General features: G+C 43.2%; 1 protein-coding gene across 1 annotated transcript in view; it reads left to right on the forward strand.

Moving 5' to 3' along the window:
- The first annotated feature begins 166 nt into the window (after positions 1-166).
- lama4 (laminin, alpha 4) overlaps positions 167-12,938 on the forward strand; it is a 29,983-nt gene continuing 17,211 nt past the window's right edge. The window contains exons 1-5 of the mRNA XM_088325400.1: positions 167-402; positions 7,026-7,127; positions 8,893-9,020; positions 9,090-9,170; positions 11,549-11,763. Of these exons, the coding sequence (XP_088181526.1) occupies positions 289-402; positions 7,026-7,127; positions 8,893-9,020; positions 9,090-9,170; positions 11,549-11,763 (640 nt within the window). The 5' untranslated portion in view covers positions 167-288. The remainder of the gene's footprint in view (positions 403-7,025; positions 7,128-8,892; positions 9,021-9,089; positions 9,171-11,548; positions 11,764-12,938) is intronic.

Raw genomic sequence — 12,938 nt, forward strand, 5'->3', positions numbered from 1 at the left:
GGGTCGCCGTGGCAACATTGCAAGTCTTCGGCCTCAACTTCATCCCTGCAAACTTGGCCTGCCGGCCTCTAGCATCTGCATGTGATTTAGAAGTGGGGGAGGGCGCCTCCCCCACCAGGGAGGAGGGTGAGGAAAGGAGGGAGAGAGCCAGAGAAAGGGAGGAAGTCCACACAAGTTTGCATGTCGGACTGAGGCAGCCTGGGCCGGAGCCACGAATCCAGACCAGCCTCGGAAAAAACCCGCCTCGGCCAAAAACCGATCGACGGTCCCGGTCGGGTCGGTCCAAAGATGTCTTCCGGATGGCTCCAGACCAGGTTCTTCTACCTGCTGGTGGTCTTGGCCGCTTTGATCCCGCTTTTGTCCTCCGGCGTCTTTGGCGACCAAACGCATTCGTCTTTGAAAGTAAGTCGGGGAACTTTTGACCTTGGGGTTTTTTTCAGTTTTTTGGGGGGAAATTTTCCTCCAGGTTTGAGGTCTTATTCTGAATCTGTGAGGGAGGGGGGGTCTTGTGTCTCTTTGGCCCCACCCTGACTAACGGAAAGCGTTTTCTCCTAGTAGGGATTGCTTTCCTTTAGATTTTGTCTTTGTAAAATTCCAATTTTTCGTTTTACTCGATTTGGTGCAAATTGTTGGGCTAACGTAGGAGTGGGGGACTATTTTGAGTCGCGGGCCGCATTGGGTTCCAAAATGTGGCCCAGGGGCTAATCCTGTATCTATTATTTCAATTCATGTATAAAGACATAGAACAATTAGATATTTTTAAATAGATGAGTTTCATCAAATTGCTTTTCAATCGCTCACAATTAAAACAAAATCATATATTAGCTCCCTGTTTCAACTACTACATTTGATATTTAGTTTTGTAGTATTACTGCAATGTTTTTGTATTTTTTTTAGTATGTTTGTAGCATTCCTGCAGTCGGAATTATCTTGTATTTCTGTAGTAATCTGTAGTATTTCTGTAGCATTTCTGCGGTAGAATATTGTAGTACAATATTTTCCATAATGATATTTTTGTAAGATATATGTAGTATTTTGTAGTTTATCTTTAGTGTTTTTGTAGTATTTATGTATGTAATATTTTGTCATAGTATTTTTTTCATTATAGTCATGCTTATTTGTATAGTAATACTGTAGTGGTACTTTTGTAGTATTTTTTGTAGCATTGTTACAGTAGTATTTTGTAGTACAATATTTTCCATAGTAGTATTTTTGTAATATAGCTGTAGTTTTTGTAGTAATTTTGTTGTAGTGTTTTTTTTTTATTATAGTCATACTGTAGTGGTATTTTTGTAGTATTTCTGTAGCATTATTGCAGTAGTATTTTGTAGTACAATATTTTCCATGGTAGTATTTTTGTAAGATATATGTAGTATTTTGTATTATATCTGTTGTGTATATGGATTGTAATATTTTTGTCGTAGTATTTCATTATGGTAATACTGTAGTGGTATTTTGTAGTATTTATTTCTGTAGCATTTCTGCAGTAGTATTTTGTAGTACAATATTTTCCATAGTAGTATTTTTGTAAGATATCTGCAGTATTTTGTAGGATAGCTGTAGTGTTTTTGTAGTATTTATATTGTCATATTTTTGTTGTAGTATTTTTTTCATTATAGTAACACTGAAGTGGTATTTTTGTAGTATTTCTGTAGCATGTCTGCTGACGTATTTTGTTGTACAGTATTCTCCATCCTAGTATCTTTGTAAGATGTATGTAGTATTTTGTAGTATAGCTGTAGTGTTTTTGTAGTATTTATATTGGAATATTTTTGTCGTAGTATTCTTGTCATCATAGTAATACTGTTGTGGTATTTTTGTAGTATTTCTGTAGCATTTCTGCAGTAGTATTTTGTTGTACAATATTTTCCATAGTAGTATTTTTGTAATATATCTGTAGTATTTTGTAGTAATTTTATGTAGCAGTATTAGTGTTGAAATATATCTGCCATAGTATTTTTTTATTATTGTAATACTGGAGTGGTATTTTTGTCGTATTTCAGTACAGTATTTTTGAGGTATTTCCAAAGTAGTGCTTTTGAAGTATTTCCAAAGTATTCAGTCAAATCATGTTTATTCGTATAGCCCTTAATTACAAGAAGCCTCAAAGGGCTGTATTTGAGTATTTTTGTAGTATTTCCTATGCAGAATTACTTGGTATTTCTTTTGTATTTTTGTAATATTACTGGGTTGTATTTTTGTAGATTTTTACGTATAATATTTCTGTAGTGGTATTTTTGCATCATAGTTTTACTATAGTAGTATTTATTTCTTTTTAGAATGAAAGCAAAATAATAGAGCACTAAACCTGATATTTAGTTTTATAGTATTTTTGTAGTTCTTTAGTACACGCAAAGGGACAATGGGGACAAAGTTGTCACCCCAAAACTTTTTTTTATTAATAGTACTTTATTTACTCTTAAATATATTGTGATTGTGGGCAGCATGGCGGGGCAGTGGTTAGCGCGTGCGCGGCACAGTTCTGAGGTCATGAGATCGAACCTCCTGTGTGGAGTTTGCATGCTCTCCCCGTGCTTGAGTGGGTTTCGTCCGGGCACTCCAGTTTCCTCCCACATTCCAAAAAACATGTATATCAGGTTGATTGGCCGGTCCAAATTGTCCCTAGATGTGTATGAGTGAGCGAATAGTCTGTCCCTGTGTGCCCATTAACTTGCTGGAAACCAGTTCAGGGTGTCCCTTGCCCACTGCCTGGATACAGCTGGGATTGGCTCCAGCACCCCCGCGACCCTACTGAGGATAAGCAGTGCAGATAATGGATATTGTGATTGTATTTTGACCATTATCCTTTGGAGGGCGGTGCGAATGAGTCCGGGCCGTAGTTTGCACCCCACCCTTGGCTAACGGTCTAGCAGTTGTGGATTAGGACAGAGACCCCCTGCCCCCCCCCATGCATTCTCCTCATACTTGAGCCCCCCCTCCCCACGCCGACATCAACGCTCCATTTGCTCCCACGCATCTCCGAGCGAGACAATCGCTTGGTGTTCCAAATGGGTGCGAGGAGCATCGCAACGGGTCAAAGGTTTCCAGTAAAGACGGAGGGGTGACGTCCGTGGCGTTTCTGGGAGGAGCCACGGAGAAATTCCAACCGGGAAGATTTTCTCCACAGTCCTTTTTGTGTGTCGCGTTTCCGTCCTGCACTTGAGATGATGACATTCTCATGACCTCACATGTTTGCCCCCCCCCCCTGCATTTTTTAGCGGGTGTTCTCACATCCGTATCCTAAAAATGAGATTTCTCTCGTAGGGGAAAACAGTTGGGTGCAAGGAACACCACGAAGTGCATAGAAAAGCAAACGGGACTGTCACGGACCAGGAACGGAGACGGGACCCAATCGCGTTTGTTTTACTCAGTTTTTATGTAGAATCCGATGATCGTCCATCACAGGTAGCAGATAGCAGGAACGCGGAAGTGGCACTTCCGTGTCGAGCGAGGGGGCGTCGTTGGCAGCGAGAAAAACAGGTCGATGGCCAAGACGAAGAAACAAAACAGAAAAGGGGCCAGAAAAAGAGGTCGGAAACAGGTATCAGGCAGGAAACAGGGCAAAACAGGTTGATAGCCTTGACAGAGGAACAAAGGCAGAAACGGGTCCAGAAAAGAGGTCGGCAACAGGTATCAGGCAGGAAACAGGGCAAAAACAGGTTGATAGCCGGGGCGGAGGAGCAAAGGCAGAAACGGGTCCAGAAAATAAGTCGACAACAGGAATCAGGCAGGAAACGGGGCAAAAACAGGTCGACGGCCAGAATGGAGGAGCAAAAGCAGAAACGGGTCCAGAAAAGAGGTCGGCAACGGGTATCAGGCAGGAAAAGGGGCAAAAAGAGGTCGATGGCCGGGACGGAGGAGCAAAACTGAAACGGGTCCAGAAAAGAGGTCGGCAAAAGGTATCAGACAGGAAACAGGGCAAAAAGAGGTCGACGGACGGAATGGAGGAGCAAAAGCAAAAACGGGTCCAGAAAAGAGGTCGGCAACAGGTATCAGGCAGGAAACAGGAGAAAACAGTTCGGTTCAAGGAACACCACAAAGTGCATAGAAAAATAAACGGGACGGTCACGGACCAGGAACGGAGATGGGACCCAATTGCGTTCGTTTTACTCAGTTTTTATTAAGAAAGAGAACAGTGCTTGCATCCGCGATCCGATGATCGTCAGTCACAGGTAGCAGATAGCAGGAACGCGGAAGTGGCACTTCCGTATCGAGCGAGGGTCGTCGTTGGCAGCGAGAAAAACAGGTCGATGGCCGGGACGGAGGAACAAAACAGAAACAGGTCCAGAAAAAGAGGTCTGAAACAGGTATCAGGCAGGAAACAGGGCAATACCGGTCGATGGCCATGACGGAGGAGCAAAGGCAGAAACGGGTCCAGAAAAGAGGTCTGAAACAGGTATCAGGCAGGAAACAGGGCAAAACAGGTCAATGGCCATGACGGAGGAGCAAAGGCAGAAACGGGTCCAGAAAATAAGTCGGCAACAGGTATCAGGCAGGGAACAGGGCAAAACAGTTCAATGGCCGGGACGGAGGAGCAAAAACAGAAACGGGTCCAGATAAGAGGTCGGCAACAGGTATCAGACAGGAAACAGGGCAAAAACAGGTCGACGGCGAGGACGGAGGAGCAAAAGCAGAAACGGGTCCAGAAAAGAGGTCGGCAAAAGGTATCAGGCAGGAAACAGGGCAAAAAGAGGTCGATGGCCGGGACGGAGGAGCAAAACAGAAACGGGTCCAGATAAGAGGTCGGCAACAGGCATCAGGCAGGAAAACGGGCAAAAACAGGTCAACGGCCAGGACACAGAAACAGGTCCAGAAAAGAGGTCGGAAACAGGTATCAGGCAGGAAACAGGGGAAAACAGTTCGGTTCAAGGAACACCACGAAGTGCATAGAAAAGCAAACGGGACTGTCACGGACAAGTAACAGAGACGGGACCCACTTGCGTGCGTTTCTCTTAGTTTTATTGGGAAGAAGGGAAAGGATAGTACACACGATCCATAGATCGCTGGTCGCAGGGAGCAGGTTGCTCAGACACTGAAGTGGTATTTCTGTGGCGAGCGATGGCGGTGGCGAGAGCGGGAAAAAATCTGGTCAGTAGCCGGGACGGGGGAGCCAAAAATGGTGGTCGAGATCAGAAAAAGGGTCAGAGCCGGGAAACAGACGGGAACCGGGTGTCAAACAGGCGGCCCGTGGGCCCGATCAGGCCCGCTAAGGGATTGAACCCGGCCCGCGAGACAACACTCAGAGAAGCGCAAGAGAAAAACAAGCTGCAGGTTGAAATAGGTCAACTTGATTTTGCCAAAGCCAGGTGCTCCGAATCAAGACACTGTACTTGTATTTATTTCTCTTACTCTCTCTTTCTCTCTCTTTTCCACCCCACTCTCTGTCTCTGTCTCTGTTACCGCCTATGTCTCCTTTTTTTTCTCTTCCTTTGTTGCTCTCTGTCTCTTTCTTTCTCTGTGTCTTTTTAACTTCTTTTGCTCTAACTTCCTTTTTTCTTTTTCTCTTTCTCTCTTCATACCCCTTTGTGCTTTCTTTTCTCTTTTCTCTCCTTCTGTCTTTCTATTTCTCTTTGGATTTCTTTATTCCTCTCCCTTTCTTCCCCCCCCCCTCTCTCACGAGTTTTTATCTTTTGTTTCTCACGCTCTCTTCCTCTCTCTCTTTTACTTTCTTTGTCCCACCCTCTCTCCTTTTTCCCTCTTTCTCTTATTTCTTTATGTCTTTTTCTTTCTCCTGGGACCCTAGTGTGATCGACTCTTTTTTAAATGCCCACGATGGTTTAGCTAACATTGGCTTGTAGCAACAGAGTTAAAAATAAGGGAAAAACAATTTCAATCTGCTTTCTTTCAAGTTAAGTTCCTTTTCGGGCAGTTCCTTTGCCGCCATTTTTTTCTTAAGCACCATAAATCCCAACTCAACATATCTGGTGTGTTTTTTATGAGCCGAGGATTTGGCTGCTGTATTTTCCCATGCTCTCCGACCATCTGCTGCCAAAGTTTTTTTTTCAATGGCCGCCCCCTCCCGTGCATTCTGCAGCTGTTGGACACGTCATGGTGTCGGACAGCGTCCAAAACCCTTGAGGTCACCTTACAAGCAGTGTTCTAGTTTGCCCGCGTCCCTGCGTCCTAGACGCATCATTTTTGCTGGGGACGCATTGTGTCAAATCAATGTCAGTCCCCGGGACGCAACTTTTTTGACACAAAATTGTCATTATTACCCGATTACTCTTTTTTTAACAAAGATTTACCGCACTCCAAACTTTTCATCAGGCAGATCCGCCATTGTTGTTTTGGTCTCGCGGTTCGAGTTTTCGCCGCACGCCGATCTCGTTGCTTCGAGATGAGATCCTTGTTGTGATGGTTGTCGTCGAGTGAAGGTGAAAATCAACACAAAATTAGTCATTTCTTCAGTCTCAATAATAAGTCGAAACATAATGCAGAAAGTGATAACAACGGCAATAATTCCGGCACGAAAAATGGGCGGAGAAATTCTTCGGAAGATCGCGGAGGCAAGGAAAACACGTGTGTTGAAGCTACCGGTTCGACGAAAGAAAATAAACAAAAGAATACTCCTAGCAAGAAAAGGACTTTTCTGCCAAAATGGACACAATTATAATCCCGGTGACGCTATGAGGAGGATGATAATGGATTGGACCTTGAGAAGGCATGACAACTGTGGCGGGACAGCAAACCACGAAGAATATATGAACTGAAAAATCTGAAGTGATAACTGATTTGTATTACCAATAAACTGTGATGATTAAAACTGAATGAATATATAGATTTTTGTGATATATTTGTCGCCGATTTACAATTTTAACGCCGATTAGACTCAATTTTGGGGCCCCATAGATCTCTGTTGGGACCCATAGATTTTTCAGCATGCCAGTCCCCGGGACCCATCACTTTTCACAAGTGCTCCAAAGTGCAAAACAGGAAGAAGACTGGAAATGCTCTTTCGCTTTCGTATTCGATAATGGCGATCCGGAAGACGAGTGACGGATATTCTGTGTTTTGCGATTCCTCAGGTGTGCGCGAAGGGTTTCTTCCTCAGCGAGCAAAACAAATGCTTGCCGTGTAACTGCAAAGGCCACGCCCACCGTTGCCAGGACATCACCGGCATCTGCTTCGTAAGTCGGGCTTTCGGGGTCCGGGGTTTGTTGTCTGTTTATGCACACCTGGTGCGAAAAAAAGGACACCCTACTTCAGGTATTATGACAAATTCTTGACTCATAACCACTCATAATCAATGTTTTCTCTAAACTGCGCGCGTGCGCAATTGCGCACTGCTCGCACATTCTTAGCGCACAAGAAAATCTAGCTAGCGCACAAAAATCAGGGCTCGAAATTGCTAATTGAGAAGCCAATTGAGTCAAAGTGACAGTGCATGAAGGTCAAAATACACAGGTTCCCCTGACGCTGTTTTCGGAAGTCAATGTCGAACGAAGTTGAAAAGTAAAGTCAGTAGAGTTTTTCGAGAACCGGCTTCTTCGGCTCGGCTCACTAAAGAGAACCAGCTCTTTCGGGTCCCAAACGGCTCTTCAGGTTGTTTTTGCTTCTTTCATCCCTACACGACCAAATATGATGTAAAATTGTGCACAAAATGAATTAAAGGAAGGGGGGAAATAGAACAAAAAGAAAAAAAATACCAAAATGAAAAAGTAGTGAAAAGCTGAAAAAAAAGAAACAACAGGAAGAGAAAAAAAAGGAAAAATTCAGAAAAAAATACTAAAATGAAAAAGTAGTGAAAAGCTTAAAAAAAAGAAACAACAGGAAGAGAAAAAAAAGGAAAAATTCAGAAAAAAATACCAAAATGAAAAAGTAGTGAAACGCTGAGAAAAAAGAAACAACAGGAAGAGAAAAAAAGGAAAAATTCAGAAAAAATACAGAAAAAAAGAAAAGAAAGAAACAAAGGGAAAAAGGAAATAGAGAACAAAAAAGTAACAGCTAGGAAAAGATAAACACAATGAGAGTTTTTGAAGGAATTTAAAAAAACAGGGAAAAAGAAGAAAAAGTTTGTGATGCATTCAAATAATTTCCAATTATGCCAAGTCAATCTTATTGCCAACATTGTACTTCCACTAAAAAATGTAATTAAATACAGTTGTGTATCGTGCAACCGACTCAATAAACCCCCCAAAATGTTAATATTATGCAACAAAAGATACCAGAAAAAAAAGAAATGGAAATCTCCGCAAAATGTAACGTGATGTCAAGTTCTGGACATTTTTGATAATGACTCAGTTGCCACACTTGGGATTGCCGTTGCTCACTGTTGTTTCAAGCGTTGCTCACCAGATTTGGTGTGTTAAAAACAGGGTTGGGTAGGGTTACTTTAACTGGATTACTTTTAATGACTTTTGGATGACTCCAATAGCAAATATGCTAATAAAAGACAAAAGAAACTCAATAGGAATCAAATGATGACTCACAACACGTGGTAAGCTTTCTGTTCTGGCTTTGATCTCTTTGATCTCCGGCAAAACGAACATCAAATGCGACAGAAACAAAATGAAAATCAATCCAAACAGCTTGCCGACATCATTTTTGCCGTTCCATGTATTCCATTACTCCCCGAGCCTGCACAAAATTTAGTCATTTCATTCATATTTAGTTTCTTTTGTCTTTTATTAGCATATTTGGTATTGGAGTCATCCAAAAGTAATCCAAAGTAATCCAGTTAAAGTAACTTTACCCAACCCTGATTGTAGAGTATCTGCAAACAAACCTGTTAAAAAGTCCGTGTAACAGATTCAATCGGAAAAAAAAAAAATCATGAAATACTCACGAGTGCCACCTGGTGGTTCAAGGTCTCAACTCTTTGATTTTCATGTCTATGACGTATCAAAGAAGATCAATGATCACGGGTTTCTAAAAAAGGCCGATGTGTCACAGAACTGCAGCGACCACAGCACGGGCAATTTCTGCGAGATGTGCCAAGATGGCTATGTCCTAGCACCCAGCCCTGTGGGACGCCACAGATGCCAACCCTGCGCTTGCCCCCTTGCCGTCCCATCCAATAAGTATGTCCCATTTCCCAAGGCCGACTTTGCCGGTTATTTTTCATTTATGAAGTTTTTTTTTCCGTCCAGTTTTGCCGAGCGCTGCGATAGGCAAGGCGACGTTCACCGCTGCAAGTGCAAAGAGGGCTACGCCGGACACATCTGCGAAAGGTGCGTTTGATTCCGGGTCGCAAGAAGGAGAGTAGATCCTTCAAAGGTTTTATTCACAGAATATTCTGGGCACTAATGAGTCACAGACAATGGCTGTTGCCATTCATGAGAACAAAGTGGTCCGTAAGCTCAAACTAAACCTAAACCTATAAGACATAGGCGTCAAACAGGCGGCCCGCGGGCCAGATCAGGACCGGTAAGGGATTGAATTCGGCCCGCGAGACAACACTCAAAGAAGCGCGAGAGAAAAATGAGCTGCAGGTTGAAATATGTCAACTTGATGTTGCCAAAGAAAGGTGCCTCGAACACAGACACTGTACTTGTATTTATTTCTCTCTCTCTTTCTCTTTTCCACCCTTTTTCTCCCACCCTCTCTCTCTATTTTCCACCCTTTTTCTCCCACTCTCTCTCTTTTCCACCCTTTTTCTCTCTCTCTCTTTTCTCTTCCACCCCTTTTCTCCCACTCTGTCTCTCTCTCTCTCTCTCTCTCTCTCTCTCTCTCTCACCCCTTTTCTCCCACTCTGTCTCTCTCTCTCTCTCTCTCTCTTTTCTACCCTTTTTCTCCCACTCTCTCTCTCTCTTTTCCACCCTTTTTCTCCCACTCTCTCTCTCTCTTTTCCACCCTTTTTCTCCCACTCTCTCTCTCTCTTTTCCACCCCTTTTCTCTCACTCTCTCTCTCTTTTTTTCCACCCTTTTTCTCCCTCTCTCTCTCTCACCCCTTTTCTCCCACTCTCTATCCCTTTCACTCTCTGTGTCTCTTTTTTTCTCTTCCTTTGCTGCTCTTTGTCTCTTTTTCTCTCCGTGTCTTTTTAACTTCTTTTGCTCCGAATTTCCTTTTTTCCTTTTCTCTCTTTTTTCTTTCTCTCTTTCTCGCATTCGCGCTTTCTTTTCTCTTTTCTGTCTTTCTGTTTCTCTTTGGATTTATTTACTCCTCTCCCTTTCTTTTCCCCCTCTCTCACAACTTTTTATCTTTTGTTTCTCACACTCTCTCCCTCCCTCTCTTTTTCTTTCTTTGTCCCGCCCTCTCTCCTTTTCCCTCCCTCTTTCTCTTATTTCTTTATCTCTTTTTTTCTTTCTCTTTCATCTACTCGTCCGGCCCCCGACAGAACGTTTGTTTTATCGTGTGGCCCCCCGAGTAAAAATGAGTTTGACACCCCTGCTATAAGAAAACTAAACTTACGGTACATCGGTAGTGGAAATTTCCACTGCACAAGAACTTTTGTTAGGAATTGTTCTGCCAAGTCGGATTTGATAACGTTTACGGCCACTTCTGGCTACAAAATAAAGCAGAACTGAAATCCTAGAGAAGATAAATAACTGAATTAGTACAATAACCAGGGTTGGGTAGGGTTACTTTAACTGGATTACTTTCAATGACTTTTGGATGACTCCAATACCAAATATGCTAATAAAAGACAAAAGAAACTAAATATGAATGAAATGATGACTCACAACACGTGGTAAGCTTTCTCTCCTGGCTTTGATCTCCGGCAAAACGAACATCAAATACCACAGAAACAAAATGATAATCAATCCAACCATCATTTTTGCCGTTTCATGTATTCCGTTACTCCCCAAGCCTGCACAAAATTCTCATCTCATCTCATCTCATCAGCTACACCGCTTATCCTCAGTAGGGTCGCGGGGGTGCTGGAGCCCATCCCAGCAATCATCGGGCAGTGGGCAGGGGACACCCTGAACTGGTTGCCAGCCAATCGCAGGGCACACAACTCGCTCATTCACACCTAGGGACAATTTGGACCGGCCAATTCACCTGGAATGCATGTTTTTGGAACGTGGGAGGAAACCGGAGTGCCCGGAGGAAACCCACGCAAGCACGGGGAGAACATACAAACTCCGCACAGGAAGTCTGGAGCTGGATTTGAACCCACGCAGGAGGTTCCCATACATAAACTGTGCCGCACATGACAAAACTCAGGGACGAGACAGAACAAACAGGCTTTAACATAAAACGCGCAAACACAGGTTTCTTCCGACTCAAACAAAACAGGACGGAGCAAAACAGAACGGGAAACGCAGACAGAAAAATGCAACACAGAAAATGCAATGAGCCAGCACCCGCAAAACCCAAAACCCCCCTTGAGAAGCAAACGGGCACATTAAGCGATCTGCTTCAGCTGTTGCCCAGGGGGCGGGGCCGGCCGGTTGCCACGGCGACCATGCTGGACACGACGACCTCACTGTGAATGTGTGAAACTGGAGTGTCGTGCCCAATTTCGTTGTCATATGTGAACCCATTTTGTAATAATGACAATAAAGGTATATTCTATTCTATTCTACATAAAGACATATTCCAATATTCCAATAGATCAACTTAGAGGACACTCGACCATTGTTTCTTGTCCTCTTGATGCAGATGTGCGCCAGGTTTCTACGGCATGCCAACCAAAGTGGGCGCTTCCTGCAAGCGATGCGACTGCAACGAGAATTCGGACCCCAACCTGATTTTCAACTGGTGCCACAACGTGACGGGGCACTGCCTACACTGCTGGGGCAACACGGCGGGCCCCAATTGCGAACGCTGTGCCCAAGGGTTCTACGGAGATGCCATCGGTGCCAAGAACTGCAAAGGTTGGCGTTAAAATGCTTTTCCTGGTTTGAAATCAATATTCCCTGGAATTTTGCAGGGGTCTGAGCGTTCACACAAAGTCGGTGAGCAACGCTTGAAACAACAGTGAGCAACGGCAATCCCAAGTGTGGCAACTAAGTCATTAGCAAACATGTCCAAAACTTGACATCACGTTACATTTTGCCGAGTTTCCGGCAATGTGAAATTATTTTTCTCTTTTAAATGAATTGCCTACAAACGCCATTTGTTTTTACAATTCTTTCACAAGATTTCCATTTTTTTTTCCTGGTTTTGTCGCATAATACGAACATTTTTGGGGGCTTGTAAGATACAGAACCGTATTTAATCAAATTTTTTGAGTGGAAGTAAAGATTGACTCGGTATCATTGGAAATTATTTGAATGCAACACAAACTTTTTCTCGTTTTTCCCCGTTTTTTTTCAAAATAAATGTATTCCTTTAAAAAAAAATCTCATTGTGTTTATTTTTTCCTAGCTGTTACTTTTTTCTTTTTGTTCTCTATTTCTTTTTTTCCTTTGTTTGTTTCTTTTCTTTTTTTCTGGATTTTATCGGAAATTTTCCTTCTGTTTTTCCTCTTCCTTTTGTTTCTTTTTTTCTCAGTTATTCACTACTTTTTCATTTTGGTATTTTTCTCTTTTTGGTTCCATTCCCCCCTTCCTTAAAGTCATTTCGTGCACAATTCTACATCATATTTGGTCGTGTCGGGATTAAAGAAGCAAAAACAACCCGAAGAGCTGTTTAGGACCTGAAAAGAGCCGATTCCTTTTAGTAAGCCGAGCCGAAGAAGCCGGTTCTCGAAAAACTCTACTGACTTTACTCAACTTCGTTCTATTCTTATTATTATTATTATTCAGCCAGTATCAACCATCAACATGATATCTACCGGAAATCATTTTCTCACGCGAAGCTATCGACGTGACTCGTCGCCTTCTATCGGCGCCGGGTTTTTAGACCCGGCTGCTGTGTTGGGAGTCATTAGGTGAGAAAACCCCCCAATTCCGACCCTTAATGCCGAGCGCCAAGCAGGGAGGCAATGAGTACCAATGTTGTAAGTCTTAGCTATGACTCGGCCGAGACTTGAACCAGCGACCTCCCGGTCTCGGAGCGGGCGCCCTACCATCTAGGCTACCGAGCTGGTTTTTACATCGACCTTAAC

Source organism: Urocampus carinirostris, chromosome 20 (assembly GCF_059441175.1).
Source record: "Urocampus carinirostris isolate Australia breed hairy pipefish chromosome 20, RoL_Ucar_1.0, whole genome shotgun sequence".
In the NCBI taxonomy this organism is placed as follows: Eukaryota; Metazoa; Chordata; class Actinopteri; order Syngnathiformes; family Syngnathidae; genus Urocampus; species Urocampus carinirostris.